General features: G+C 36.9%; 3 protein-coding genes across 6 annotated transcripts in view; all 3 read right to left on the bottom strand.

Annotated features, from left to right (window-relative positions):
• Positions 1-27,438, bottom strand: part of RABGAP1 (RAB GTPase activating protein 1) — a 153,473-nt gene that overhangs the window by 69,921 nt on the left and 56,114 nt on the right. For 3 of the 4 annotated variants that reach the window (XR_013336093.1, XM_077768190.1, XM_077768191.1), the window contains 2 exons: positions 26,602-26,695; positions 22,476-22,626 (listed from right to left, as the gene is read on the bottom strand). Coding sequence is in view for 2 of the 4 variants with exons in the window: in XM_077768190.1 (XP_077624316.1) it covers positions 22,476-22,626; positions 26,602-26,695 (245 nt within the window). In the remaining 2 variants the exon portion in view is untranslated. Of the gene's footprint in view, positions 1-3,551; positions 3,620-22,475; positions 22,627-26,601; positions 26,696-27,438 lie in introns of those variants that run through there. The other variant, XM_077768194.1, reaches the window with a different exon arrangement.
• Positions 1,679-2,728, bottom strand: LOC144235050 (putative G-protein coupled receptor 21). The gene has a single exon (XM_077768489.1). The coding sequence runs from the start codon at positions 2,726-2,728 to the stop codon at positions 1,679-1,681; it is 1,050 nt and encodes a 349-aa protein (XP_077624615.1).
• Positions 5,601-6,650, bottom strand: LOC144235049 (putative G-protein coupled receptor 21). Its single transcript, XM_077768488.1, has one exon. It carries the CDS (start codon positions 6,648-6,650, stop codon positions 5,601-5,603), a length of 1,050 nt encoding a protein of 349 aa, XP_077624614.1.

Raw genomic sequence — 27,438 nt, 5'->3', positions numbered from 1 at the left:
TTTATATTTAAAGGGGTAGTAGGTTTTCTAATATCATGACAGAAAACCAAAGCTTATCTGCCTGTTTTATAAATAACTGTGTCCTTTGTTGGATTCAAAACTCCACTTTACCCATTTCCCTTGGGTTTCTTCCATCTCACTGAATACCATTGTTGTATTCAGATTATAACATCTAGCCAAAGGCAGAGATCACATAAGCCCCCTGAAGACTTCCAAAACATTAAAACCAGTAGAAAAGCAGAGGAAATACTCTCATGCCTGGAGCTGCTGGGAAATCCTTCTCTCCTTTTAGAAAAATAAACTTCTTGTTCTAAAGATAATCACTTGAAGAACAAAACATCACCAGTACATACAAATACACAGCACTCTCAGTAATTCTACAGAATAACAATAATAAAAATCCTATAGATTTTGCTAGTACTTTGGCTTAAAAAAAAGAAAGACTAAGTAAAGAACCGTTATATCAAAGGATTTTTTTGTCCAGAAAGAGAAGAGCAATAAAAGAGACTTAATCCGAATTTCTCCTTCTCACATTCAAATGTGCATTCCTTAACACTAACTTAAAAATAAATGCTTTTAAAAAGAATTAGGTGCTACTTTGTTGATTCCATTTAACCACAAAGAGAACATCTCAATCCTCTTCTATTTAAAAAATGAACTAGTTAAATATACAGTATATTTTCTGACTCAGTTGCTTATTAGGACATCTTTTTCTCACAGATATTCGAACAGTTCAAAAGTTTCTGGATTAAAAAAAGAGATAAGACTAAAGATTCATTTTTATATATTTTCACCATTATAGAAATGGCAGCCATTAACCTATCATTTTGTTTTTCAGTTATTTAAAATACATTTCGTTGTACAGAGAATTCTAAACTCAAACATTTTCAATACACACGTACATAAAGGCATGGGCAAAAAATACTACAGCGCAATCACTTTCTATGCACACATTTCTTTAGGTCTCCATGAAGCATGGCACAGAAAGTAGCTCATTTTTTCCTACATTCTATGGCTTGACTGTCCTGTTTCATTTGTGGTGCACTGCAAAACTCTAAAATTAACACATAGGTGTGCACATTATTCACCAATATGTATTGAGAATTCTCTCAAGAGAAGACGACCTAACACATAAAACATTTGGCTTTCTAAATGCCAGTGCTGAAATCTGCAGTATAGTTCTGCTTTGGCATATATAAAGAAAATTTTCAAATCCTCTTAATTTATCACTATTTTTTAATATTTCCATTAAAAGAATTCAATTGCACATGAAGCCCACACAGCTAGAAAGAACCCAGAAAAGCGACAGGAAAATGACTTTTTAAAAATGCTGACGCTTTTCACACCCAGGTTCAGTCATGCCAGCTGAAGAGAGGTGTTAGATATGGTTTTATTTATTTTAAATCTTAAAAATGCAGTCATTTTCATGACATTACAAAAACTGGAACCAAGAGCAATTTAACTTCATGATCCTGATTCTTTGATTCAAAAGCACTTTTTAGGAAATAATTTCTGGTATAGTCGATGGATCACTTGTTTGCTACTGCTTAGAGTCAAATTATTTTATCCCAGATTTCCTAGTAAGCTTGGGATACAAAGAGATAAAAAGGAAACACACACACACACACACACACACACACACACACACACATCATAGTGATCCAATATCTGAATCACTTCAGATATGGCATCCATTAAGGGGGTCTTTGCTCCTAACTGTGTAAGGGTCCTTAGCTATGGTCTGACTTGCACAGGAAGTACACATCGCCCCTGACAGGCGCTTTAGTCCCCTTTGGAAGACACTGTTGGAGAGACTATAAATGACACAGTTGCAGAAACTGTTACTAATAGCAAGCCAGGTGGTCAAGAAGGATGCGAAGCGGCTGCTGTGACCAGTGGAGCTCTCCAACAAGAAGTAGATGATGTATGGCAACCAGAGGATGTAAAATACACTAGTAATTCGGAACAGGACCATGGCATAGCGCTTATCAGAACAGCTCTGCACCTCCCCAGTCTCCCCACTCTGGTTGCTGAAGCGGGCTTGCCTTTCGCTGATTTCCTTTGTGTGCTGTTGGCAGATGCGGAAGATGTTGAAATAGGTGAAGCACACAATGAGGGCTGCTGGGGCATACAACATCATCACGATGAACAGGGTGAAGTAGGGGTCGGTGTGCCAGGACTCTGCACACCACTGAAACACATCTCCATGATATCCAGGTTTGCCCCAGTGGAAAAAGGAAGGCAGGAAGACCAGGGTGGAATATAGCCAAATCAGGAAAATACACAGGCGTAGTCTCCAAGGTGTAACCAGAGTATTATAGGTTAAAGGTTTAGTGATGGCAATATATCTATCAATGCTGATACAGGCCAGAGAGGCCATGGAGACACTCTTCAGAACTGATACTACAAAGCCAAATGCCTGGCAAGTCAAAGACTCCTCTACTGGGAGGGAGTAGTGGAGGAGTGATAAAGAAGGGACCAAGCAGCTTACCCCAACCAAGAGGTCAGCATATGCCATAGTCTGAATAAAATAACTTGTAGTATGGTGGTTCAACAAAGGTGCACAGTGAAATACAAAAATCACAATGATGTTGCCAGTAATAATCAATACGGTGAGAAAGACAATAATCAATACTTCCAAAAGGCAAAAATTGACAGTTTCCAAATAGCCAAATGTCAAGAGGCAAAAAGGGCGGCTGCTCTGATTACCATCCAAGGTAGAGTTCATCTTGAGCTCAGGAGTGATCTTTCACTTCATGCTGCCGCTTGGCTGCTGCCAACAGTTCAAAGGAGCAGCTGCTGTCATTGCGGTCAGCTCTGTGTGTCTGTAATAATGCCAGAGGAGCCTTAGTCCCCAAGCTCCTGATGCTGCTCTGGTGCATTGCCTGCAGTGTAATTCCCCTTTAAATCCTTCTTGGAATAGGGAGAACCAGCAGCAGTTGTCTGGCCAGTCCCAGATGTGGCCATAGTACCAGGTTTACCATACACATAGCGCCAGGGGAGTAAGGCAAACTCTGGGTACATTGTCTTCAGGCCAATGAGGGTAGGGGTTAGGGGCAGAAGAGAAGGGAGGAAGATTAGGAGCTTCAGCAGGAGTTGTAATGAGTCTCCTCTGAACAGCTGACAGAAGAAAAGGAGAGAGCATTTTACATTTTGCATCCAATGCCCTAATCAAAGAACCTGGCTAGCTCAGGCTAGTATCAATCCTCCCACTCCGTCCCACCCCACCCGGTACAACTATTCGTGGCTACTCTCAACAGCACCCCACATAACTGGTCCTTACTTTACAGAGAAGGAGCAACAACAGCAAGCTTTCGTGCTCAACATAAAACAAAATCAATCACAAGCCAGATCAATCTAATCCCTTTTCCTCTCATTTGAGCCTTTTGGGGGAGAAAAGGAATCTGCTTATGGCATTTCTGAAAATCTCTTACTATAACTACCACTAATAGAATTAGCTAAATTCCTTCACTGATTCCAATGTAATTATTTTGCCTCTTCGAAAACATTTCAACAGAATTTATCTGTCTAGCTCAATTTCAGAGTGTTACCTGTAATTCTGCATGCTGCAATCCAAACAAAAGCCACAAAACATCCTTAAGAGCAAGCCTTGCAGTGCAGGAATGTGCCTCAGCCCGTTTACTGCAGAACTGAGACACAGAGGGAGGGGATAAAGGAGGAGGAGGGGAAACGAGGAGAAGAGGGGGCTTGGGAAAAGGAAGAAGGGGGGAGGGGAAAGAAAACGCCTGTGTGCACACACCCTTCGGCATCTTTAGCAGCTCATTAGAATTCATCGCCAGAGAAGTGGTCCCTGATTTCCCAACTGCACAGTGGGGAAATAACTTAATATGCCTGCAGTGCAGTGTTTGAAAGCTGTTTCCTCGTCTGTCTGGAATCCCCCTTTTAGTAGATGAGCAGAATTTAGACTGCTAGTAAGGAGAAGGGGTTGTAACCTGGACAGGAGTTACAGCCAGGAATCAGACTGAAACACACTGCCAGAGGCATAATGGTGAGAGGAAATTCCTATTTTCTTATAGCATTTTCCTCAGGAACAAAGAGCGATGTTAAAGAATGAAAGTATGTTAACAGTGCAGGGCAACTGAGGAATCATAATACAGCAGCACAAGAAGTTCTAGCTACAAGGCTAAATATTCAGCATTTTCTCTCACAATTCACTGGATACTGGCCAATTTTAAGAAAGATGACAAAAATAAAGCAAACTTAAAAACCAGTTTTTCAAGATTAAAAAAAAAATAAAGAAAACCTCACCCATTTTGAATACTGAGGAAACAGCACACAATCACGCTGTTTCTGTATCCAATACTACCCTACCCTACAGTTTTGAGATACCATTTCTTGCTTCTTTCTAGTTTGCTGAGAAGCAGTACACAAATATACAAACAAATGATGGACGAGTAAATATACCCATTTCCACTCAGGCGTTAAAATCATAGGAAGTTTCACAGTACAAATTAGCTTTTGTATCTTAGAATACACAATCTTGTTTGTGGCTACTTAAAACAATGCAAGTTGGGATTATATTCTGGCTTTTCTGGTAATGACAATTTTCAGCAATGAGAAATTGTTTTTCAGTTTTTTCCTGCAGGTGTCTTTGGAGTCTCAATTTATTCTTCTAACTAAAGTTCCACATACGCAGTAGAGTAAAAGGAAATAAACTAATGTTGGCATTTCTAAGCATTCTATAAAGTCGGCACACCTGGGCAGAGATAACACATTATGTGATCCAATTTTCATTTTTTGTTTTACATACATGCTTTCCCACTGAAAGCAAACAGCCACCCATAATCAGAATTCAATTAATTATATTTTAAGGTCAAAAGCACTGTGCTTATTACACGAAGGCAAGAAACTGAAGAACTTATTGCGCATGAGCTTGATACATATATCTGACGAGTCTTACTGAAGAACATGGCAAAGTGTGGGATATAAAAAAAACCCATGGCACTGAACACCCATCTGATTCAAATCCTTACTCTTATATTACTTAGCCTCTCTTACCCTCAGCTTCATCATCTGTAAAAATAAAATACTCCCTACTTCAGAGTTGTTGCAAAATAAAGGAGACAGTATATACATACAAAGGACTTATCAATACTTAGCGTATAGAGAGTATATACATATAACTTTACTTCCTTTATTCTCAACTAAAATACCCTTCCTAAGTTGCCTGTGTTTTTCCGCCAACCATGTTGCACTGCTTAAAGATGGGGTCCTCTGATTCCTGAAGTGCCCCTCTTATTGTGACTGCCCAGGTCTGAGGCACACAATAGTTACTTGGATACTCTGCTGTCTGNCTTGAGATACAAAGAGATAAAAAAGACACACACACACACACACACACACACACACACACACACATCATAGTGATCCAATATCTGAATCACTTCAGATATGGCATCCATTAAGGGGGTCTTTGCTCCTAACTGTGTAAGGGTCCTTAGCTATGGTCTGACTTGCACAGGAAGTACACATCGCCCCTGACAGGCGCTTTAGTCCCCTTTGGAAGACACTGTNCACACACACACACACACACACACACACACACACACACATCATAGTGATCCAATATCTGAATCACTTCAGATATGGCATCCATTAAGGGGGTCTTTGCTCCTAACTGTGTAAGGGTCCTTAGCTATGGTCTGACTTGCACAGGAAGTACACATCGCCCCTGACAGGCGCTTTAGTCCCCTTTGGAAGACACTGTTGGAGAGACTATAAATGACACAGTTGCAGAAACTGTTACTAATAGCAAGCCAGGTGGTCAAGAAGGATGCGAAGCGGCTGCTGTGACCAGTGGAGCTCTCCAACAAGAAGTAGATGATGTATGGCAACCAGAGGATGTAAAATACACTAGTAATTCGGAACAGGACCATGGCATAGCGCTTATCAGAACAGCTCTGCACCTCCCCAGTCTCCCCACTCTGGTTGCTGAAGCGGGCTTGCCTTTCGCTGATTTCCTTTGTGTGCTGTTGGCAGATGCGGAAGATGTTGAAATAGGTGAAGCACACAATGAGGGCTGCTGGGGCATACAACATCATCACGATGAACAGGGTGAAGTAGGGGTCGGTGTGCCAGGACTCTGCACACCACTGAAACACATCTCCATGATATCCAGGTTTGCCCCAGTGGAAAAAGGAAGGCAGGAAGACCAGGGTGGAATATAGCCAAATCAGGAAAATACACAGGCGTAGTCTCCAAGGTGTAACCAGAGTATTATAGGTTAAAGGTTTAGTGATGGCAATATATCTATCAATGCTGATACAGGCCAGAGAGGCCATGGAGACACTCTTCAGAACTGATACTACAAAGCCAAATGCCTGGCAAGTCAAAGACTCCTCTACTGGGAGGGAGTAGTGGAGGAGTGATAAAGAAGGGACCAAGCAGCTTACCCCAACCAAGAGGTCAGCATATGCCATAGTCTGAATAAAATAACTTGTAGTATGGTGGTTCAACAAAGGTGCACAGTGAAATACAAAAATCACAATGATGTTGCCAGTAATAATCAATACGGTGAGAAAGACAATAATCAATACTTCCAAAAGGCAAAAATTGACAGTTTCCAAATAGCCAAATGTCAAGAGGCAAAAAGGGCGGCTGCTCTGATTACCATCCAAGGTAGAGTTCATCTTGAGCTCAGGAGTGATCTTTCACTTCATGCTGCCGCTTGGCTGCTGCCAACAGTTCAAAGGAGCAGCTGCTGTCATTGCGGTCAGCTCTGTGTGTCTGTAATAATGCCAGAGGAGCCTTAGTCCCCAAGCTCCTGATGCTGCTCTGGTGCATTGCCTGCAGTGTAATTCCCCTTTAAATCCTTCTTGGAATAGGGAGAACCAGCAGCAGTTGTCTGGCCAGTCCCAGATGTGGCCATAGTACCAGGTTTACCATACACATAGCGCCAGGGGAGTAAGGCAAACTCTGGGTACATTGTCTTCAGGCCAATGAGGGTAGGGGTTAGGGGCAGAAGAGAAGGGAGGAAGATTAGGAGCTTCAGCAGGAGTTGTAATGAGTCTCCTCTGAACAGCTGACAGAAGAAAAGGAGAGAGCATTTTACATTTTGCATCCAATGCCCTAATCAAAGAACCTGGCTAGCTCAGGCTAGTATCAATCCTCCCACTCCGTCCCACCCCACCCGGTACAACTATTCGTGGCTACTCTCAACAGCACCCCACATAACTGGTCCTTACTTTACAGAGAAGGAGCAACAACAGCAAGCTTTCGTGCTCAACATAAAACAAAATCAATCACAAGCCAGATCAATCTAATCCCTTTTCCTCTCATTTGAGCCTTTTGGGGGAGAAAAGGAATCTGCTTATGGCATTTCTGAAAATCTCTTACTATAACTACCACTAATAGAATTAGCTAAATTCCTTCACTGATTCCAATGTAATTATTTTGCCTCTTCGAAAACATTTCAACAGAATTTATCTGTCTAGCTCAATTTCAGAGTGTTACCTGTAATTCTGCATGCTGCAATCCAAACAAAAGCCACAAAACATCCTTAAGAGCAAGCCTTGCAGTGCAGGAATGTGCCTCAGCCCGTTTACTGCAGAACTGAGACACAGAGGGAGGGGATAAAGGAGGAGGAGGGGAAACGAGGAGAAGAGGGGGCTTGGGAAAAGGAAGAAGGGGGGAGGGGAAAGAAAACGCCTGTGTGCACACACCCTTCGGCATCTTTAGCAGCTCATTAGAATTCATCGCCAGAGAAGTGGTCCCTGATTTCCCAACTGCACAGTGGGGAAATAACTTAATATGCCTGCAGTGCAGTGTTTGAAAGCTGTTTCCTCGTCTGTCTGGAATCCCCCTTTTAGTAGATGAGCAGAATTTAGACTGCTAGTAAGGAGAAGGGGTTGTAACCTGGACAGGAGTTACAGCCAGGAATCAGACTGAAACACACTGCCAGAGGCATAATGGTGAGAGGAAATTCCTATTTTCTTATAGCATTTTCCTCAGGAACAAAGAGCGATGTTAAAGAATGAAAGTATGTTAACAGTGCAGGGCAACTGAGGAATCATAATACAGCAGCACAAGAAGTTCTAGCTACAAGGCTAAATATTCAGCATTTTCTCTCACAATTCACTGGATACTGGCCAATTTTAAGAAAGATGACAAAAATAAAGCAAACTTAAAAACCAGTTTTTCAAGATTAAAAAAAAAATAAAGAAAACCTCACCCATTTTGAATACTGAGGAAACAGCACACAATCACGCTGTTTCTGTATCCAATACTACCCTACCCTACAGTTTTGAGATACCATTTCTTGCTTCTTTCTAGTTTGCTGAGAAGCAGTACACAAATATACAAACAAATGATGGACGAGTAAATATACCCATTTCCACTCAGGCGTTAAAATCATAGGAAGTTTCACAGTACAAATTAGCTTTTGTATCTTAGAATACACAATCTTGTTTGTGGCTACTTAAAACAATGCAAGTTGGGATTATATTCTGGCTTTTCTGGTAATGACAATTTTCAGCAATGAGAAATTGTTTTTCAGTTTTTTCCTGCAGGTGTCTTTGGAGTCTCAATTTATTCTTCTAACTAAAGTTCCACATACGCAGTAGAGTAAAAGGAAATAAACTAATGTTGGCATTTCTAAGCATTCTATAAAGTCGGCACACCTGGGCAGAGATAACACATTATGTGATCCAATTTTCATTTTTTGTTTTACATACATGCTTTCCCACTGAAAGCAAACAGCCACCCATAATCAGAATTCAATTAATTATATTTTAAGGTCAAAAGCACTGTGCTTATTACACGAAGGCAAGAAACTGAAGAACTTATTGCGCATGAGCTTGATACATATATCTGACGAGTCTTACTGAAGAACATGGCAAAGTGTGGGATATAAAAAAAACCCATGGCACTGAACACCCATCTGATTCAAATCCTTACTCTTATATTACTTAGCCTCTCTTACCCTCAGCTTCATCATCTGTAAAAATAAAATACTCCCTACTTCAGAGTTGTTGCAAAATAAAGGAGACAGTATATACATACAAAGGACTTATCAATACTTAGCGTATAGAGAGTATATACATATAACTTTACTTCCTTTATTCTCAACTAAAATACCCTTCCTAAGTTGCCTGTGTTTTTCCGCCAACCATGTTGCACTGCTTAAAGATGGGGTCCTCTGATTCCTGAAGTGCCCCTCTTATTGTGACTGCCCAGGTCTGAGGCACACAATAGTTACTTGGATACTCTGCTGTCTGTCACACATTCCTCAAATGCATTGAGACTATCCATATGCAAGGCACTGAAAGTATCTGAAAAGACAGAATGATGATATGGCATCAATTATTCCCTCTACACTAATAATTTCTCTGCGTATATTGTCTCTAGTCCTGACTTCACTCCTGAGCATTCTTTTCCATTTCTAATTTGCCTGCTACTCTCTATATACACCTTCCACCTGGATATCCTGTAAATTTCAACCACAGCATGTCCAAAATTAAAATTTTTCTCAACAAATCATCCTCTTCCCCCCACCCCATACTCTTTCTTTACAGGCACTTGGTAATGAAACTTAAGAATCATTTTGACCACTCTCTCTTCCTCAGTGTACTATTCTTACTAGGTTCCTGGGTTCCTATGGTGGCTCTCAATTCGGTTTTAAATACTTTTTTTTCCCCAGTTTTAAATACTTTAAACCATCATTAAATATTGTCTAGGCATCTAGGCTTGTTCATTTTTCTGATCTTTTCATTTCTGCCTAAATATCCAATAGGATTTGCTTTATTATGATATCCATAGTTTAAGAACAGTCAATGGCTCCCTATTGCCTTTCCAATCTGACCTCATTATTCCACCCCCCTCCCCAATATCTCGTCCTCCAGACAAACGAGGTTACTCACTCTTCTATACATTTACCACAGACTTTATTTTTGAATTCTCATTGAGTACTTAATATTGGATGAAAAAAGGAAAGATTTCTGAGTTATATTTCAATAAAGAAAAAAAGCATTCACCAAAGTCAGTAGTATAAGTTTTTCTAAATACTTGTGAATTTTGCCATGTAACTTATTCTCTCTTCATCTCAGGTGTCTCATGTATAAAACTAGACAGTTACGGTGATTAAAAAAAAAAAAAAGACACTGCATTGGCTGATTACTTGAAAGAATTAAAAATGTAATAAAAAATACAAGCTATTACCTTACTATCACTAGTATAATAATAGTTCTTTCAACTTCATTTCTCTTTTAGTAAAACTACTCTTGGAGCTATAATCAAAATATTCATATAGGAAACTAAAAAAAAATTAATAAGCTTGAGAGCCACACCTTATCAGATAAGTCAAGAATTAAACGCTTTGCTTCAGACTAAAGAAGAATACTTTCCAAAAAAATTTTTTCTTCAAAAGACAAAAAATTATTAATGACATAAAGTGACAAGTCTATGTCTTCAAAAAATCTATATATACATTTCCTTTTTAATTTAAATTCCAGTTAGTTTACAGTATAATAGTTTCAGGTGTATAATACGGTGATTCAACATTTCCATACAACATCTGGTGCCCATCACCTATTTAACCCATGCCCCACCCACCTCCCCTCTGATAATCAAAAGTTTGTTGTTTATAGCTAGGAGCCTGTTTCTTGGTTTGCTTGTTTATTATGTTTCTTAAATTCCACATACAAGTGAAATTTGTCTTTCTCTGATTTTTTTGCTTAGCATAATACTGGCTCCATCCATTACACATTTATTTTTTAAAATAATGCAGTCTCATTATGTGTGTGTATATGTGCATAGGTATAGATATAGTTTTTTTAAAAATTGTATTTCTGTATATGTATATGATTGGAAGGAAACACACTGGAAATAAGCTCTACTTTTCAGTGGACAGTGGGTGGGATTACAAATGATTTTTAATTTTCTTTATGTTTTTCTATATTTTCTGGATTTCCTTATTTCTTTGTATAGTTGACCCTTGAACAACATGGGTGCATGGATCCACTTATAAGTGAATTTTTTTTTTTATAAATACAGTATATTACTATAAATGTATTTTCCTTATGATTTAAATAACATTTCCTTGGGGCGCCTGGGTGGCTCAGTCGGTTAAGCGTCCGACTTCGGCACAGGTCATGATCTTACGGTTTGTGGGTTCGAGCCCCACGTTGGGCTCTGTGCTGACAGTTAGCTCAAAGCCTGGAGCCTGTTTCAGATTCTGTGTCTCCCTCTCTCTCTGACCCTTCCCTGCCCACGCTCTCTGTCTCTCTCTCTCTCTCTCAGAAATAAATAAAACATTAAATAAATTTAAATAAATAACATTTCCTTTTCTCTAGCTTACTTTATTATAAGAATACAGTATTTAATACACATATAAAACATGTGCTAATCAACTGTTAATGCTATTGGCAAGGCCTCCAGCCCACAGTAGGCTATTAGTAATTAAGTCTTGGGGAGGGCCAAAGTTATAAGTGGATTTTCAAATGTGTGGTGGCTCATCCCCTCTAACCCACACATTGGTTAACGGTCAACTGTATTAGTTTTATAATTAGGTTTTCAAAAAGCAGCCAAAATAATATATAACATGTCCCTTTTGGTAAAGCTAACAAAAACTCTGGCCACAAGATGTCCTCCCAGAGCCACACTGAAAATGGATGATGCCAGGTTTAAGTCACCTACTTTATGGGCTTCAGTTCTATCTGTCCTTTTGCCGTCACAGCATTATTCTTCCAGACAGTCTTTAATGGTCAATTTAACTCAAAATGGACCCCTGGAGCCCTGATTTAGGGCACTTGGGTGGCTCAGTTGGTTGAGTGTCCGACTCTTGATTTTGGCTCAGGTCATGATCCCAGGGTGGTGGGATTGAGCCCTGCATAAGACTTCATGCTGAGCATGGAGCCTGCTTAAGATATTCTCTCTCTCTCTCTCTCTCTCTCTCAAAAAATCCTACAGAATGAGAATATAGCTGGATGAACCATGTAAAAATGGCCATCATTTAAACTTTTCATTTCTGGTTAAAGATTTTCTGATCTGCAACACTGGTAACTTCTGTATGGTTCAACATAATACTAAATAATTAAAATTAGTTCTTTATTTAGAACTAAAAGAGAAATAAGGCAGAAAAAGGAAACATAAAACAAAAACGGGAAGACTATCCAAATTATATTTATACTTCTCTCAACCTATTCAGTGGCTTAATTATTACAGATGAGAAAGGATCAATCTCAGTTCTCCAAATCTGTAAGATTCACTTCCGGGTATTACCTATTATTCAGTAAAAATGAGCTTTAAATGTTGATTTATTTAATTAACATATTATTTTAGTGCAGCTAATGTGAGTGTATTTGTATCAGTGTCATTCCAGAACCAATTTGAGGGCCTTTGACTCTTCTTTTACTCCTCTCTCCTCTCATCTCCCATATTCACTCAATCACTAAGTTCCAAAGATTCTATTATCACTGAAACGTCTCTCAAATAATATCTTTCTTTTTCCCTTCTGCCACTGCTCTGATCCAAGTCAAAATCATCTCTTGCCTAAGTTACTAACAGGTTTAGCTTCAATTAAGCTTACTCCATTCTAACTCAAGTAACTGGAATGACCATTCTATAATAATGATAATACAAATAATAGCAATAACTAAGCAATAATTTATACTTACTATGGGCTATAAATTGTACCTACTGTTCTCATGCGCCATCTAAATTCATTCTAACAACTCTACAAATAAGGTACGATTATTCTCTCAATTTACAGATAAGGAAACAAAAGTCGAACGTTAAACTGCCCAATGTCAAGGGCTTAAATACTACCGGTATATCTAGGATTTGAATCAAGTCAATCTGGCTTCAGACATATACTCCAATCCATTTTGCATACTGCCTTCTAAATGTGAATATGACTGTCTGCTTAAAATGCTTCAATGACTTTCTATTGCCAGAAATCCCAAATAGAGTTTATTTAAGCTTTCAAAGATCTAGCCCCTACTTACGTTTTCTAGCCTTATTTCCTTTCGCCCTCTATGAAATTGCCAACCTCTCTCACACCCCTGGGCACATGCTTTTCCCACTGATTTTTAACATCACACATGCCATGAAGTACTCTATCCCAGACCAACAATCCCCTTCCTTGGTAATTTCTGAATAAGAGACCTTTTCAAATCCTTAGATGAGAAGTCCTTGTCATATGCCACACAGCAATATGTATTTTCTCTTCTGTAACTCTCATACAACTTTACTGTAATTGGTTAGTTAAATGCTTGTTTCCTTCATTAAACTATAGTCTCTCCCAAACCAGGGAGCAAGTATATTTTATTCTTGGCATATCCATGAAGCCTAACATACAGCTGACATCAAGCAGGCTTTCAAAGGTATTTAAGGCTGACTAAACAACAAATGCCTAATAAGACAACAGGCAATTGTGAAGATCTTTCAAGTAAAACCCTAGTATGGTAATTATTTAATTCACCTATTAGGTTGATAGATATGAAATTGCCTATATGGAGATCAAAAATTATAAAAAATCAGATATTCAAGACTATTATGTTTCCAGTCTTATAATTCAGGAGACCTTTAGAACTCCCTGGACAGATATGACTTACAGAAACTCACCAGAGGAAACATGTTACAGAGATAGGATACGGAGACTTGAAATTATTTTCACAAATAACAATCGAAAAAAATGTGTCTTAGTCTATTCAGGTTGCTATAGCAAAAATACCAGACTGAATGACTTATAAACAACAGAAATTTAGCACAGTTTTGGAGACTAGAAGTCCAAAATCAAGGTGTTGGCAGATCTGGTGTCCTATGAGGACCCATGGCCATCTTCTGCTATGTTGTTATAAAACAGAAGGGGCAAGGGAGTTAACTGGGGTCTTTTTGATAAGGATACTAATCTCATTCATGAGAGTTGCTCTCTTTCGACCTAGTAATATTCCAAAGGCCCACCTCCAAATACCATTACATTGTATGCGTTATGATTTCAACACAGAAATTTTATGGAAACATATTCAGTCTATAGCAGACCTACTACAGCAATGCTATTTGGGAGCACACAATATAGTTCTAAAAGTCTACTCAAAACCTATTTTCCTATAGCATCAGATAGCAGGAGTACTCAGTTGTGAAATAGGAGAATCACGGGCTGTTTTGTGGGGCAGGATTCAAACATGCTATATATCTAATTCGCCATCACATTCAAGCTTAAAGGAAGATCATCCACTTACTTCAGCAAACTCATTTAAGAGACGAGGAAGTGAATGGTCTCAAATGCAGAATTCATTTGAGTTCATGTAAGCTAATGGCATAGCTGGAACTAGTACTCAGGCTTTCTAACTCCAAGGCCAGTGCTCTTTTTGCTAAATTGACTCCCTTTTTGTTCTAGGTTCTAAGGCTATATATTGTTGAATCTTTCACTATTGCCAAGTCTACCAAAGATATTTTTAATTAAAACAAAAACATCTGCATAATAATGAAATTGTAATTATATATTTAAATTAAATTTCCAGACTAGTAAAATGTGGCTGAGCTTCTAGGACTTCCCTTGAACAAACAATTAAAAATGTAAAGAATGATTACATAGACTTGTTATTAACTTAGATTTTGGATACAAACTTGAAATTCATAGCAAAAGAGTCTTACAACCAAAGTTTATCAATAAAACTACTAGAGAAAATAAAGCAAACCGTTTTCTGAAAACACAAGGCTGAGTGATTATAAAAGAAATGAGAAACATAAGGAAGCAATTTCAACCTAAATTTCTGCAACTAAGCAAATCAATCAATGAATCAATCAATCAATAATGAGAGAGTGGATGGCATAAAAAGTTAAAAATAATCAAAAGAAATAAGGGCCAGAGTGGATTCTGTAAGATGGAGACCAGAAAATGTCTCCTTTTCCCTCCATTGTCAACTGCAGTTTGATTCACCAGAACCCAATAGCTATAGGTCTTAGAACTGGGGGTAAAAAAAAAAAAGGGGCCATCGGAGTCCCTATGGATAACATATTAGGGTTCCTTCCTAATGTGTCTATCTGACAAGTTCTATCTAGAGATCAAGATTGAGAAGCCGTTGGTCAAAAGCCAGAGTGATCAGAAAACAAAGAATCTAGGAGTATCTGGTCTGCAGAAATTTATTCCATGAAGCCAAGGGTAGTTCAGTATCAAGAAGTCTATCATAATGTTGACAGATTTTGTATCTGTTCCATTACAAATTTGTAAAAATCATATTAAGTGCTAAAAAAAAAAAAAAAAAAATCCTCTTAAGGAAAACCTGAGTGGCTTAGTCAGTTAAGCATCTGACTTTGGCTCCAGTCATGATCTCACAGTTCGTGAGGTGGAGCCCTGTGTCAGGCTCTGTGCTGACAGCTCAGAGCTTGGAACCTGTCTCCCTCTCTCTCTGCCCCTTCCCTGCTCGTGCTCTCCCTCTCTCTCTGTCTCTCTCTCTCTCTCAAAAATAAATAACATTTAAAAATCTATTTTAAAAAAACCCTTTTAATAAAATTTAGTAGACATTCCTAATAAAATCTCGAAGCCAGAGATGGAAGAAAATCACTTAAATAAAATAAAATATACAGGAGCACCTGGGTAACTCAGTTGGTTGAGCGTCCAACTTGGGCCCAGGTCATCATCTCAGAGTTCATGGGTTCAAGCCCCACATCAGGCTTTGTGCTGACAGCACAGAGCCTACTTCAGATTCTTTGTCTCCTCCTCTCTCTGCTCCTTCCCTCCTCACCTTCTCTCAAAAAATAAACATTTTTTAAATAAAAGAATAGGGGCACCTGGGTGGCTCAGTTGGTTAAGCGTCCAACTTTGGCACAGGTTCATGAGTTCGAGCCCTGCGTTGAGCTTTATGCTAACAGCTCAGAGCCCAGAGCTTGCTTCAATTGTTGTGTCTCCCTTCTCTCTACCCCTCCCCTGTTTGCACTCTCTCTCTCTCTCTCAAAAATAAACATTAAATTTTTTTAAATAAAAATTAAAACTTATCAAAGAAATGAACAGTATGCTTTCAAAAAAATTGAAAAAAAACTAAAACCACCTTAATTAAAATCGGGAACTAGATAAGGATGTTAGTTATTATCATCATCATTTAACACTATCTTAATGTTTCTAACATACAAAGAAAATGGAATAGTTTGCATGAACAGTGAAAAAAGAAGTGCAACTGTTTCTGCTGCTGATATTACTGCATACCTGAAAATCTTAAAAGATGCTAGTATCAAATTAGGAGAACTAATAAAAATATCAAGAGGCAGATGGATACAGAATTTAAAAAACCAATGTCTATTCTCTATTGTAGCAAGTAGGACCTTGAAATAGAAATCAGAAGAATACTCCATTTGCAACAGCAAGAACACTCTAGGATAATTCTTAGGAATAAATTTAACAAAAAGGCACAAGACATATATATGAAGGCAACTCTAACAGGCAGCCTTTAACAGACATAAAATAAGATCTGAACAAGGTAAGACATACCATCTCTTAGATGTAAAGACACTTGGACAATGTAATGTATAGCCTAAATTAATATGTAAATTAAATAAAATTCAAATTAGAATCCTTACATAACTTTATCGGGAGGCAGTGGTGGGGAGATTGGAGAAAGTGATTTTAAGGTTTATATGGAAGATTAAATATGCAAAAATAGGTAAGAAAAAATATGAAATAAGAAACAATGAAAAAAGACTTGCTTTTCCAGATAACAGAACATAACTCAAAGCCTCTTTAACCAAAATAGTATTGGTATAGGAATACACAAACTGATCAATAAGCAGAAAAATTTAGAACTCAATTGCAGTATATATGAGAATTTAATATATAACAAAGCTGGTAGTTCTGTTCAGCAGGAAAATAAGAGTAGCACAATTGGTTATCCATCTGGAGAAAGTAAAACTGGGCTGCTATCATATGCCATGTACAAAAATAGATTCCAGATGGATTAAAGATATAAATATATAACACATACAATAAAAATCTTGCAAGAAAATCTCAGAAATTGCATTTACAAAACTCAGAGTTAGGAGAGACCTTAACCAAGACACACTTTTCTACATAAAAATTGAAAATGTCTTGTATGGCATGAAACCATCAATAAAGTCAATAAAGAATTCAAGTTTAAGAAATATATTTATAAAGATAAAGGATTAATATACATAATAGTGCAGAGTTCTTTTTTTGGGTAAATGACTTTTATATTTTAAGTTTATTTGTTTATTTTGAGAGAGCGCAAGTATAAGCAAGAGAAGGGTAGAGAGAGAGGGAGAAAGAGAATCCCAAGCAGGTGCTGTCAGCACAGAGCCTGATGCGGGGCTTGATCCCATGAACTGATCATGACCTGAGCCGAAATCAAGAGTCATATGCTTAATCAACTGAGCCACACATGCACCTTGATAATTTTTATCTTATCTAAGTGATCTTCCATCTCTGGTTTTTGAGATTCTATGTTTAAAAAAGATGAAAAGGTAATTCATAGAAGAGTAAATTGCTTACATTTTTACCAGTAGTCAGAGAACTGCAAACTAAGATATACTGATATCACTTACATCCACTGACAGCAAAAAATTAAATACAGGTACTGATAACTAATACTGTTTGGGATACAGGGTAACAGGCACTTTCCTACACTGCTGGTGAACTATGAACTGCAATAGCCTTTCAGAGAATCAAGCTGGATATAAGTATATTAAATATAAAAATTAAATAATCAGTTAAAAAAACATGTCATCCTTTGATGCAGCAATCACACACCTTTGACTCTTCCATAAAAATAAAAGATTTAGAAAATGTTTAAGTATGTTTAGTAAAACACCATTTAGAGGCTAAAATCTGGAAGCAAAGTAAATGCCTACCAATAGAAGAGTTAACTGAATAAAAAACTACATGTAAAAACAAATGTATTTGTCTACCTGAAATTCTGTATACGTACATACATGGCTGTATAAAGAAATGTTTTTTTTTAAGTTCAAGGATAGACAAGTAGGGAGAATGGAAAAGAACCAGCTTTAGAGTCGTTTCTGAGTTAAACTCTGCCTCTAAAGTTTATTTATTATCTGAATTATTAAAAGCAAATTACTAAGCTTCATTGAACCTCTCTCTGTTTCTAAAATAGAAATAGTAATTACCACTTTCAGGGATTTTCTTAGGACTTAGGACATAATGGTTATCAAGTGCTCAATTTGGCATGTGACACATATGCTCAAAAAGGGCAGCTACTACTGTTGTTACATTTTTCCCTTCTTGAGATGAAAAAGAATATAAAGTTCTCTCTTTAAAAAAAACACATTAAAACCTTAAAAAAAGGGGGGGGAAGTGCCCTCAAACTCCAATGCTTTTAGAAATAAGAAACACCTTAAAAATACACATATACCTATATATATCTTCTATTACTGAAAGGTAATCTGTCCCTGGATTATAAAAGTCACATGGGAAAAACCCTACATACATCCCCTTATAAGACAAACTTGATAATTAAAGCAAGATGATGACAAAGATGTTCATCAGTTCTATTTGCAAGGTAATTTGCAAGGTAATGTTTGGGGGCTTCACTCTATAAATCAAATCACTGTTTCCTGCCTTAAATTTAGTCTATGAAGAAGCTAAAAAAAAAACCTCTCTAAAATAATACATGTGAAATTTAAGAACATAAAGAGTATATCTGGCAAAGAACCCATGTCCAGAATAAATTAAAAACTTCTAGAAATTAGTAACATATATACACAAGTATTATTCTCTCCTTGCTGTCTTAGTCCATTTGGACTGCTATAACAAAATACCACAGCCTAGATGGCTTAAAAACAGCCAAAAATTATTGCTTACAATTTTGGAGGCTGGAAATCCAAGATCAGGATGCCAACATGGTCAGGGATCTGATGAAGGCCCTCTCCTTCACTGCAGACTGGTGACTTCTTGCTGTGCCCTCAAATGATGGAAGGAGGTGAGGGATCTTTCTAGAGCTTCTTTCATAAGGACACTGTTTGTTTGATATCATGAGGGCTCTGTCCTCATGACCTAATCACCTCTCAAAATGCTCCACCTCCTTAAAAATTTTTACCTACTTTTATTAAAAATTTTTTTAATGTTTACTTATTTTTGAGAGAGACAGAGCATGAGTGGAGGAGGGACAGAGAGTGAGGGAGACACAGAATCAGAAGCAGGCTCCAGGCTCTGAGCTGTCAGCACAAAGCCCGACATGGGGCTGGAACTCATAAACTGCAAGATCATGACCTGAGCTGAAGTCAGATGTTTAACCGACAGAGCCACCCAGATGCCCCACATATTTTTAATTTTAAAGACAGAGAGAGAGCAGGTGAGTGAGGGAGAGGGACAGAAGGAGAGAGAGAGAGAGAGAGAGAGAGAGAGACTGAGACTTAAGCAGACTCCATGCTTAGTGTGGAACCTGACGTGGGGCTTGATCCCACAACCCTGAGATCATGACCTGGGTCGAAACCAAGACTCAGACACTCAGGAGACTGAACGACCCAGGCACCCCTCAAAAGCTCCACTTTCTAATAACATCGCTTTTGAAATTAAATTTCATCACATGAATTTTGAGGGAGACAAACATTCAGACCATAACATTTGCTAAATGCAAGAATGTTCATAGCAGGTTTGTTCACAATGGCTAAAACTAGAAGAGAACAGGGGCACCTGGGTGGCTCAACTGGTTAAGCGTCCAACTTCAACTCAGGTCATGATCTCACAGTTCGTGGGTTCGAGCCCCACACTGGGTTCTGTGCTGACAGCTAGCTCAGAGCTTGGAGCCTGCTTTGGATTCTGTATCACCCTCTCTCTCTCTCTCTCTGACCCTCCCCTGATCTTGCTGCCTCTCTCTCTCAGAAATAAATAAAGCATTAAAAAAATTTTAATAAAATTTATTTAAAAAAAAAAAAAACTAGAAGAGAACAAAGCAAAACCAAGTATCTATAACAGCAGAATAGATTTTTCTCAACTGTGGTTTATTCCTAAAATGGAATGCTCTCTGCAATTAAAAAAATGAAAACAAAAAGATAAAGATGAACTCCTGATACACTCCCAATTTAGATGAGCGACTGAAGTCCCATACGAACAGGTATTTGCTGCATGATTATATGATTGCATTTAAATGAAGTCTAAGAATAATCAAAACTAACGTAGGGAGAGAAATGTCAGAATAATGATCATTCAAGGGTGGAAAAGGGGTGGTTAAGACTAGAAAGGGAAAGAAGCAACTTTTTGGAGTGACGGATATATTCTTCCTCTTGGTAGTAGTCACAGCAGTGTATTTGTATGTAAAATATCACCAAGTTGTACACTTTAAAGTTGGGTACTTTAGCCTACATAATTACAGCTTGCTGTAAAAATAAATTTAAAGAATTTTAAAGTTGTTTCTCTCCACAAAAAAATTCAGCACAAATTTTAAAATGTCAAGTACCATTCGTATATGATGATAACTATTATTTCCAGGAAGACTGAAAATAAAAGCAATACCAACTTATATTAAATAACACTGTAGTATAAAACAAAATGAAGCATTTACCAGTATCATGACAGTTAAATCTGTATTTTGTTAACTTTTTTTAAAGAAGAGACTATCATTTATTTTTTACTTTTACTAGAGAGAGAGGGCAAGCACAAGCAGGGGAGACGGAGGGAAAGAGAATCTCAAGCAGACTCCATGCTTAGTGCGGAACCCGATACAGAGCTCCATCTCACGACCCTGGGATCATGACTTGAGACACAATGAAGAGTTGGACACTCAGCTGGCTGAGCCACCCAGGTGCCCCAATAATTCATATTTCCCGACCATCTAACAGCAATTTAAACAATTCTACACACATGAGAAATCTCTTCAAGTTCTAACCACCTGAATAGTTTAATGTGAAATAAAGAGTATACAACATCAGCATATATAAAACCTTAACCAAATATACTAGATTTTGTTAGTAAAATGATATTTTACACATGACGCAACTACTAGGTTCCTAGGGAGAAAAAATGATGTCACTATTTTCACGGAACCAGAAAAACAGGATACTACCTATCTTTAATTTATTTGTATGAAAAACCACACCAAAAGCATTTAAGAAACAATTTTTGACCAAATGTTTCAAAAGACTTCAAAAGAAGACTGGAAAAGATAGTTACAACTGAGAATTATATATCCAAAATATAATTTGCCAACAATCGAAAAAAAACCAAGTAGGTATTCCTTGGCTAGCTATACACATACCCTCATTTTTCAATACTTCTCTTCACCTGTGAGTACAATGCTCTTCCATCCTTCCATGCCTGGGAGCTCTTTTCTGTAATGGGTCTTAAATGTCACATTCCTGATAAAAGACTCTCCTGTTCTCCTAGGCTGAATTAATCACCACTTTGACAGTTCCCACTGCTATTTCACACAATCACATGACTTATGTCTATCAAAATGACAAATCATTGCTTTTTGTTTTACCTCCTAGCTCTTGCACTGTGGTTTTGATAGGCACTCAACAAATACTATTTGAACAATTATAGCAACATAATGGGAAAATCAGAATGTCGCAGCAACATAATGGGAAAAAATCAGAATATTAGTTCTTGAAAGAAAAAACATCTGTCTAGAAATAAAATGAGAACACCAATATTTTGATCAAATACAAGTCCTTTTCTGGTAAGAAAAGGTCCAATTTCATATTCAAATGCTGTTCTTCCCCAGAAGATTTTTTTAAAGTAACAGTTTTATGCAGCTATTATTCATCTAAGGTTTTAATATATTTTTAAAAAGAAGTCCCATCTTTTGTCACACTAAAGAATTCTTATGTATTATTGAGGGTTCTGAGCAATTCATTCATAACCCAAGTTTGGAAATGGAGAAACTGTTTTCCAAAGAGAAATACTCCAAGAGTGGGAGAAAATAAAAACAAAAATTAAAACCACTGAGATGGGCATAAAGGCACAAAGAAAGTATCATCTAATATGGAAGAAAATGACTTTAAATTCTTATATACTGTTCAAGGAATAGTTTTTGTTGCTTCGCTTGCAAAACCTTGAGGAATGCATGAACTTGAGAAGGGGATACTATATATAATGAGAATTCTTCATTTTAGAGGAACGAGCTAAAAGGGAATCCAATGGAAGAGAATAAAAATCATGTTCTTCCTATTATAGGAACTAGAACTAGGCCTTACCTACAAAGAACACATTTATGTGAAGTGTGAAAACTTAAAATAAACAAAAGATAATGCTTCATATTACATGGTACAAATGATCTGACTGAATAGGAGATTATGGTAAAAAATGATTTAGATACACAATGAGTAGAGGCTATCCTTTGCCTCTAAGGTGAAGTCAGTCAAGGAAGAAAACCTTTTTCCTTCCCTTTTGTGTCAACACTAGCAACAACTTTGGGCTAGAAGTATACAAAAGTTCTATTCTTCTGTGAGATAAAGAGTTATAAAAAGTTCCTTGAAATCAAATAGCCACAATAATCTTTTCATAACAAATTTCTAAAAGGATTAATGTTGAGGCTGAATTATCAGCCCCTTACCTTTGTAATGAGAATTCGGTATTTTTCTACCAGGTGGTCATTGTTGTGACAACCTGCTAGCAGCTGCCAGACTTCTCCTCGCAAAGCTTCAGGAACACCACTTCTTACTAAGGATGACAACTGCTTGGGTCTCACACTCAAATTGAGATGCCTAAAAGGAAAGCCATAATCTGTAAGCACATTAAAGAAAGATTCTCTTAACAGTATTTTTTTTTTAAGATTTTGTTTTTAAGTAATCTCTACACCCAACATGGGGCTCAAATTCACAATGCCCAGATCAAGAGTTGTGCACTTCAGCATCTGAACCAGCCAGGCAATCCTAAAGAGTGTTATTTTTATGAAAACTAAACAAAAAGTTTTTTAAAAGACTTAATAAAGGTAACTTACTAATAAAGAAAAAAAAGTGTTGAATTAGATGTGGCCAAGGTAACTTTAAAAGACTGGGTGAAGGAAAGAACTGTGCAGTTAGACTGTAAGTATCTTTAAATTATTGCTCTACTTTAAAATTTAAAAAAAAATTTGTTTACTGTTTATTTAGTTTTCAGAGAGAGAGTGTGAGTGGGGGAGGAGAGGGAGAGGGAGAGAGAGGGAGAGGGAGAGAGAGAGAGAGAGAGAGAGAGAGAGAGAGAGAGAGACAGAGAGAGAGAGACAGAGAGAGAGAGAATCTTAAGCAGGCTCCAGGGTCTGAGCTGTCAGCACAGAGCCTAACGTGGGGCTTGAACTCACGGACCACAGATCATGACCTGATCTGAAGTTGGACGCTTAACCGACTGAGACACCCAGGTGCCCCTAAAAAATTTTTTAATAAAAATCAAAACTGGAAACCATAGTTTTAGGGTTGTGGCTTATGTAAGAAAAACAAAGCAAAATTCTAATCAGTGGACAGAGAGCCAAAGATAAGGGCTTGGCCCTGCATCAAAATTCACAAGTGAACTGTATATTTATATGTTCTAAGTTAAAATATTTATTCTAAGTTAAAATAAATACTTAAATATAAAAATAAAATTTTCAACAGTTTTTATGATACCTTGCTTCAAGTAATATTTTTGAATGACTAATGGATAAGGAAGTTTCTACTGTACTATTATAACATCAAAACAAATTATTAAAGTCTTTGAAGTTCATTTATCTGATCTATAAAGTGGGGAAAATAAAACTTACCTTGAAATGCTAGTATCAATTAGTGCTTTGCATGCAATCTTAATTGATTCTCACAACAACCATGTGAGGTGGGTGGTTAGTATCTCCAGTTTTACAGATGGAGAAAGAAGTTCAGGGAAGCTGTAATTAAATGGCTTAGGTAATCCTCAAACTCTAAAACCTATGAATGCTCTGTCTGATATCACGGCTGCTTTATGATTTGAGAGCTACCATTACTGAGTCAATAAAGCAGGACCTGCTGACATGGAATTGCTTCTTTGACTATCGAATTTAAACAGAAGTTACTGATACAAAATGACCACTCTCAAAATAAAAAAAGGACTCAGATTTTTCTCAAAATGTTCCTAGAATTCTATAAGGCACAGTACATTTAAAAATGGTTAATTCTGTGATGCTAGAACCCTAATGTAGTAGCTATAGACAATTCAATATAGTTTGTCTTAGCTTGGGAAAAAAAAATTATATAAAAGTTGAAGGGTTAGGAGCAGAAAGAACAAAAGCAGTTGTTACTTAATTTAAGGACTGGTGCCCTACGGTCTATGCACCAAATATGGTTCACTGCCTGTTTCTGTAAATCAACTTTTGTGGAGACAGCCTTTTTTATGTATCATCTGTAACTGCTTTTGCCCTACAACAGCAGAGTTAAGTAGTCTTGACAGAAATTATTGGGCCACAAAGCCTAATATTTATGACCTATGTATATTTATGGCCTAAATATATATGACCTGACCCTTTACCGAAACAATAAGCCTAACCCTAGGTTTATTTGCTAATCCTAACTTAATTTATATTGGTAAAGTTATTTTCAGAATAATTTTATTGTTGATCATATTAAATTTATCCACCTCAACTTACTATTTTATACCAATATTAGTTACCTTATCCACTAAGAGTCACATTTAAATGAACTTGGAAAATAAGAGCTCAAAGGTACTACTACTAATACTGCCACTAAAATCTAATGTGGAATTAAATAAACCAGCTTTAGGATCAGACTTGCCTGTGTTAAAATTCTAGGTCTGCCATTTACTAACCAAAATTGCTGACTAAATTTCTGAGACAGTTTCCTCATCTGCATAAATGGATACTAGTTCATAAATTTGTTATAGCTGAAATAAAGCACAGAACTTAGTACAATGCCTGGCATATGGTAAAGTTATTAATTCTTAGCACTAGTACAACATCCATTATTTTTAATTTACAATAATCCTGAATGGCAATTTGAAAGACATATATTTTGTAAATGAAGAAAGAGCCTCAGAAGAGTTAAGTGACTTGCCCAAGACCATACAGCTTGGAAGTAAAATAGGCTGGAGTTGAAGCCAGGTCTACTAGGCTCTAAATGTCCACAATATTGCAATGTTTTCTACCTATAGAACATATATAATTATGATGGGAAAAAATGATGACATGAATTAAAGAAAAAAAACTGTATTATCATTTCTGAAGATATGTCCCACACCAGCAAAAACAGTTTTAAATACCCTAAAAAAAAATGTAAACTCAGTTAACATATTTGAGGAAGTGGGACAAGGATGCAATTTAAAAAATTCAAAGACTGAATAAATAAAACTTGATTAACAAAACAAATTCCAAGCAATTGTATAAACTTCTGGTGAGTTCATCCAAAAAAACCTAGAGTCTAAATGCTATATCTAAATGATTTTAAATACATTGTTATGTAACCATGTCAAGATTCAATTACATTTCTATTTTAGAGCAGAAACCTTTTTCTTCAGATGAAATGCCTGCCAGCAGCAGTCCAAACACTCTAAATTCACTGAACTGAAAATACAATTGTGACGAGAGCATCAGCAGGTCTGTCTTCTGACTGCTAAAGGAATATCAAATATAAATGAGGACTATATCCCAGGGGGGCTTCTGCAGAGTTCATTTATTAAAAGCACTTGTGTAAAGACAAACCATGCTTTGGTTTGCATTCTCCTCCTGTACACATTTGACATTTCTCGATGTGGAGCACGTTTCACCAAAAGTGTAAAGCACTGTGAGAGCTATGAGAGAGCTAGAAGCAGATGACGCTCATTTGTAGTCCCATTCCTTAAGGCATGGAAGATTTTTAAATGCCAAAACATGGTTTTCTAAGAACATAGTGAAAGGCTTCAACAGTTAAATTTTCTGAGAAAATCAGACCCCAAAGTAACAGGCCCCCAGGAAACTCACATGACAACTCTAGCAACCAGAAAGTCAGAAATTAGAAAAGTGCTCACATCACTTTTAAGCTTTTTTTCCCAGCATACACTGGCATCCTATAGAGAGGAAAAAGGAAATTACATAAATGTCTCACCCACTTGACTTACCAGAGTGTCTCTGGTTTCATTAATAAATACCTGAAATTAGTGTATCCTGTTTAGACAGTCTATAGGATACTGCTTAACAATGTTGTCAAGCTATCTCTTGAGCACAGAATTTCTCTTGACAAGAAATTCATGAATTTTACAAGTGTCAGTAGGAAAAGTAATTGTTAGAGCAGTCAATATAGAGAGTGTGTTCATGACACTCTGCTGTATGTAACACAGGTAAGGAAAGACCCTACCTGAAGTCTCTACTGTGGCTCTGTGCACTGTATAAGCGTCCTCCAAACTTCCTGATACTGATGTACTGTCTTAATTGTTGTGTATTATCTCTGTCAGTGGTTCCTGAATGCGTCAATAAAAAGGACATCTTCCCTGATTTATTCTCTCCATATATTCTATGTTTGAATTAATATTTTCTGCAGCAGTGAGAATTTATTAGGTTTCTGATATTCTAAAAGCTGATTTCAGATACTCACTACTTACCCTTAAAATGTCTAAAAACAGAGATTCTAAAAGACAAACCTCCTATTTTGGTTTCTATGATAGGTTCCAGAATTGAATAGTTCCAACATTGAATATTGTAGTTAGGGGAAGATATCCTACCCAGAAAAAGACAATTAGGGATGAAAAGGAGAACTATTCTAACTTACCATTTTGACAGCAGTTCTCCCCATGTTTCAAGAATTTTTCCTGCACATTCTTTGGATACATCACCAAATCCACTCAAGAGGGGTTCATCATTATCTTTAATAAATAAAACACACAGAAAAGGATAACAAAAGTGGCCATGCTAGCCAGAAGAATGAATGGAAACATGACAGTCAAATTTGAAAGACTTTACTGAGAGCATGGGGTCATAATTTCTCTTTTAGCATATAAACATAAATGCAAAGAAAATAAAAATGGTCCTAGATAAAATGTTGTGATCTCTTTATTTCACTTTAGCTTTCCACAGAGGTCTACATTTAGTCAACTAAGGAAAAGAGCCATTTAATTATAAAATGATGAGACTCAAAATATGATATCTTTTTTTTCCTTTTCCAAAGCAAACAGCTTTATCTCTGAAATTATGTACCAGTCTTATTTACAACGGTTAAAAAAAAATTACAAACCACCTAAGTGTCCAACAACAGGAGAGTAGAGACTGGCTAAATAAATTAAGATACATGATGTTTACAATGTAATTGCATATTGACATGTGTTTACATTAATAATCTGAAAAAATGCCACATAAAATAAAAACATCAAGAGCTAATAAATCTTTGTTATGATCAAAATAGTCTGGAATAAATTATGCCAAGACATTAACAATTACTGTCTTGATGAAGGTATGATTTCTTAATTTTCTACAATGGCATACATTAATTTATAAGAGAAAGCAAAAAATATCAAAAAGGATCAAAATGAATCATTTCAAACTTAACTCTAGTAATTAAGAAAAGTAAATTCAAATATGAATCAAAGACTATAAGATAGGAAGAGTGAAA

Source organism: Crocuta crocuta, unplaced genomic scaffold (genome assembly GCF_008692635.1).
Source record: "Crocuta crocuta isolate KB4526 unplaced genomic scaffold, BGI_CrCroc_1.0 scaffold35, whole genome shotgun sequence".
Lineage (NCBI taxonomy): Eukaryota > Metazoa > Chordata > Mammalia > Carnivora > Hyaenidae > Crocuta > Crocuta crocuta.
This window is presented reverse-complemented; position numbering and strand designations above follow the sequence as displayed.

Coding starts and splice junctions, on each gene's coding strand:
- LOC144235050 (XM_077768489.1), bottom strand. CDS start 2,728: ATGAACTCTACCTTGGATGGTAATCAGAGCAGCCGCCCTTTTTGCCTC.
- LOC144235049 (XM_077768488.1), bottom strand. CDS start 6,650: ATGAACTCTACCTTGGATGGTAATCAGAGCAGCCGCCCTTTTTGCCTC.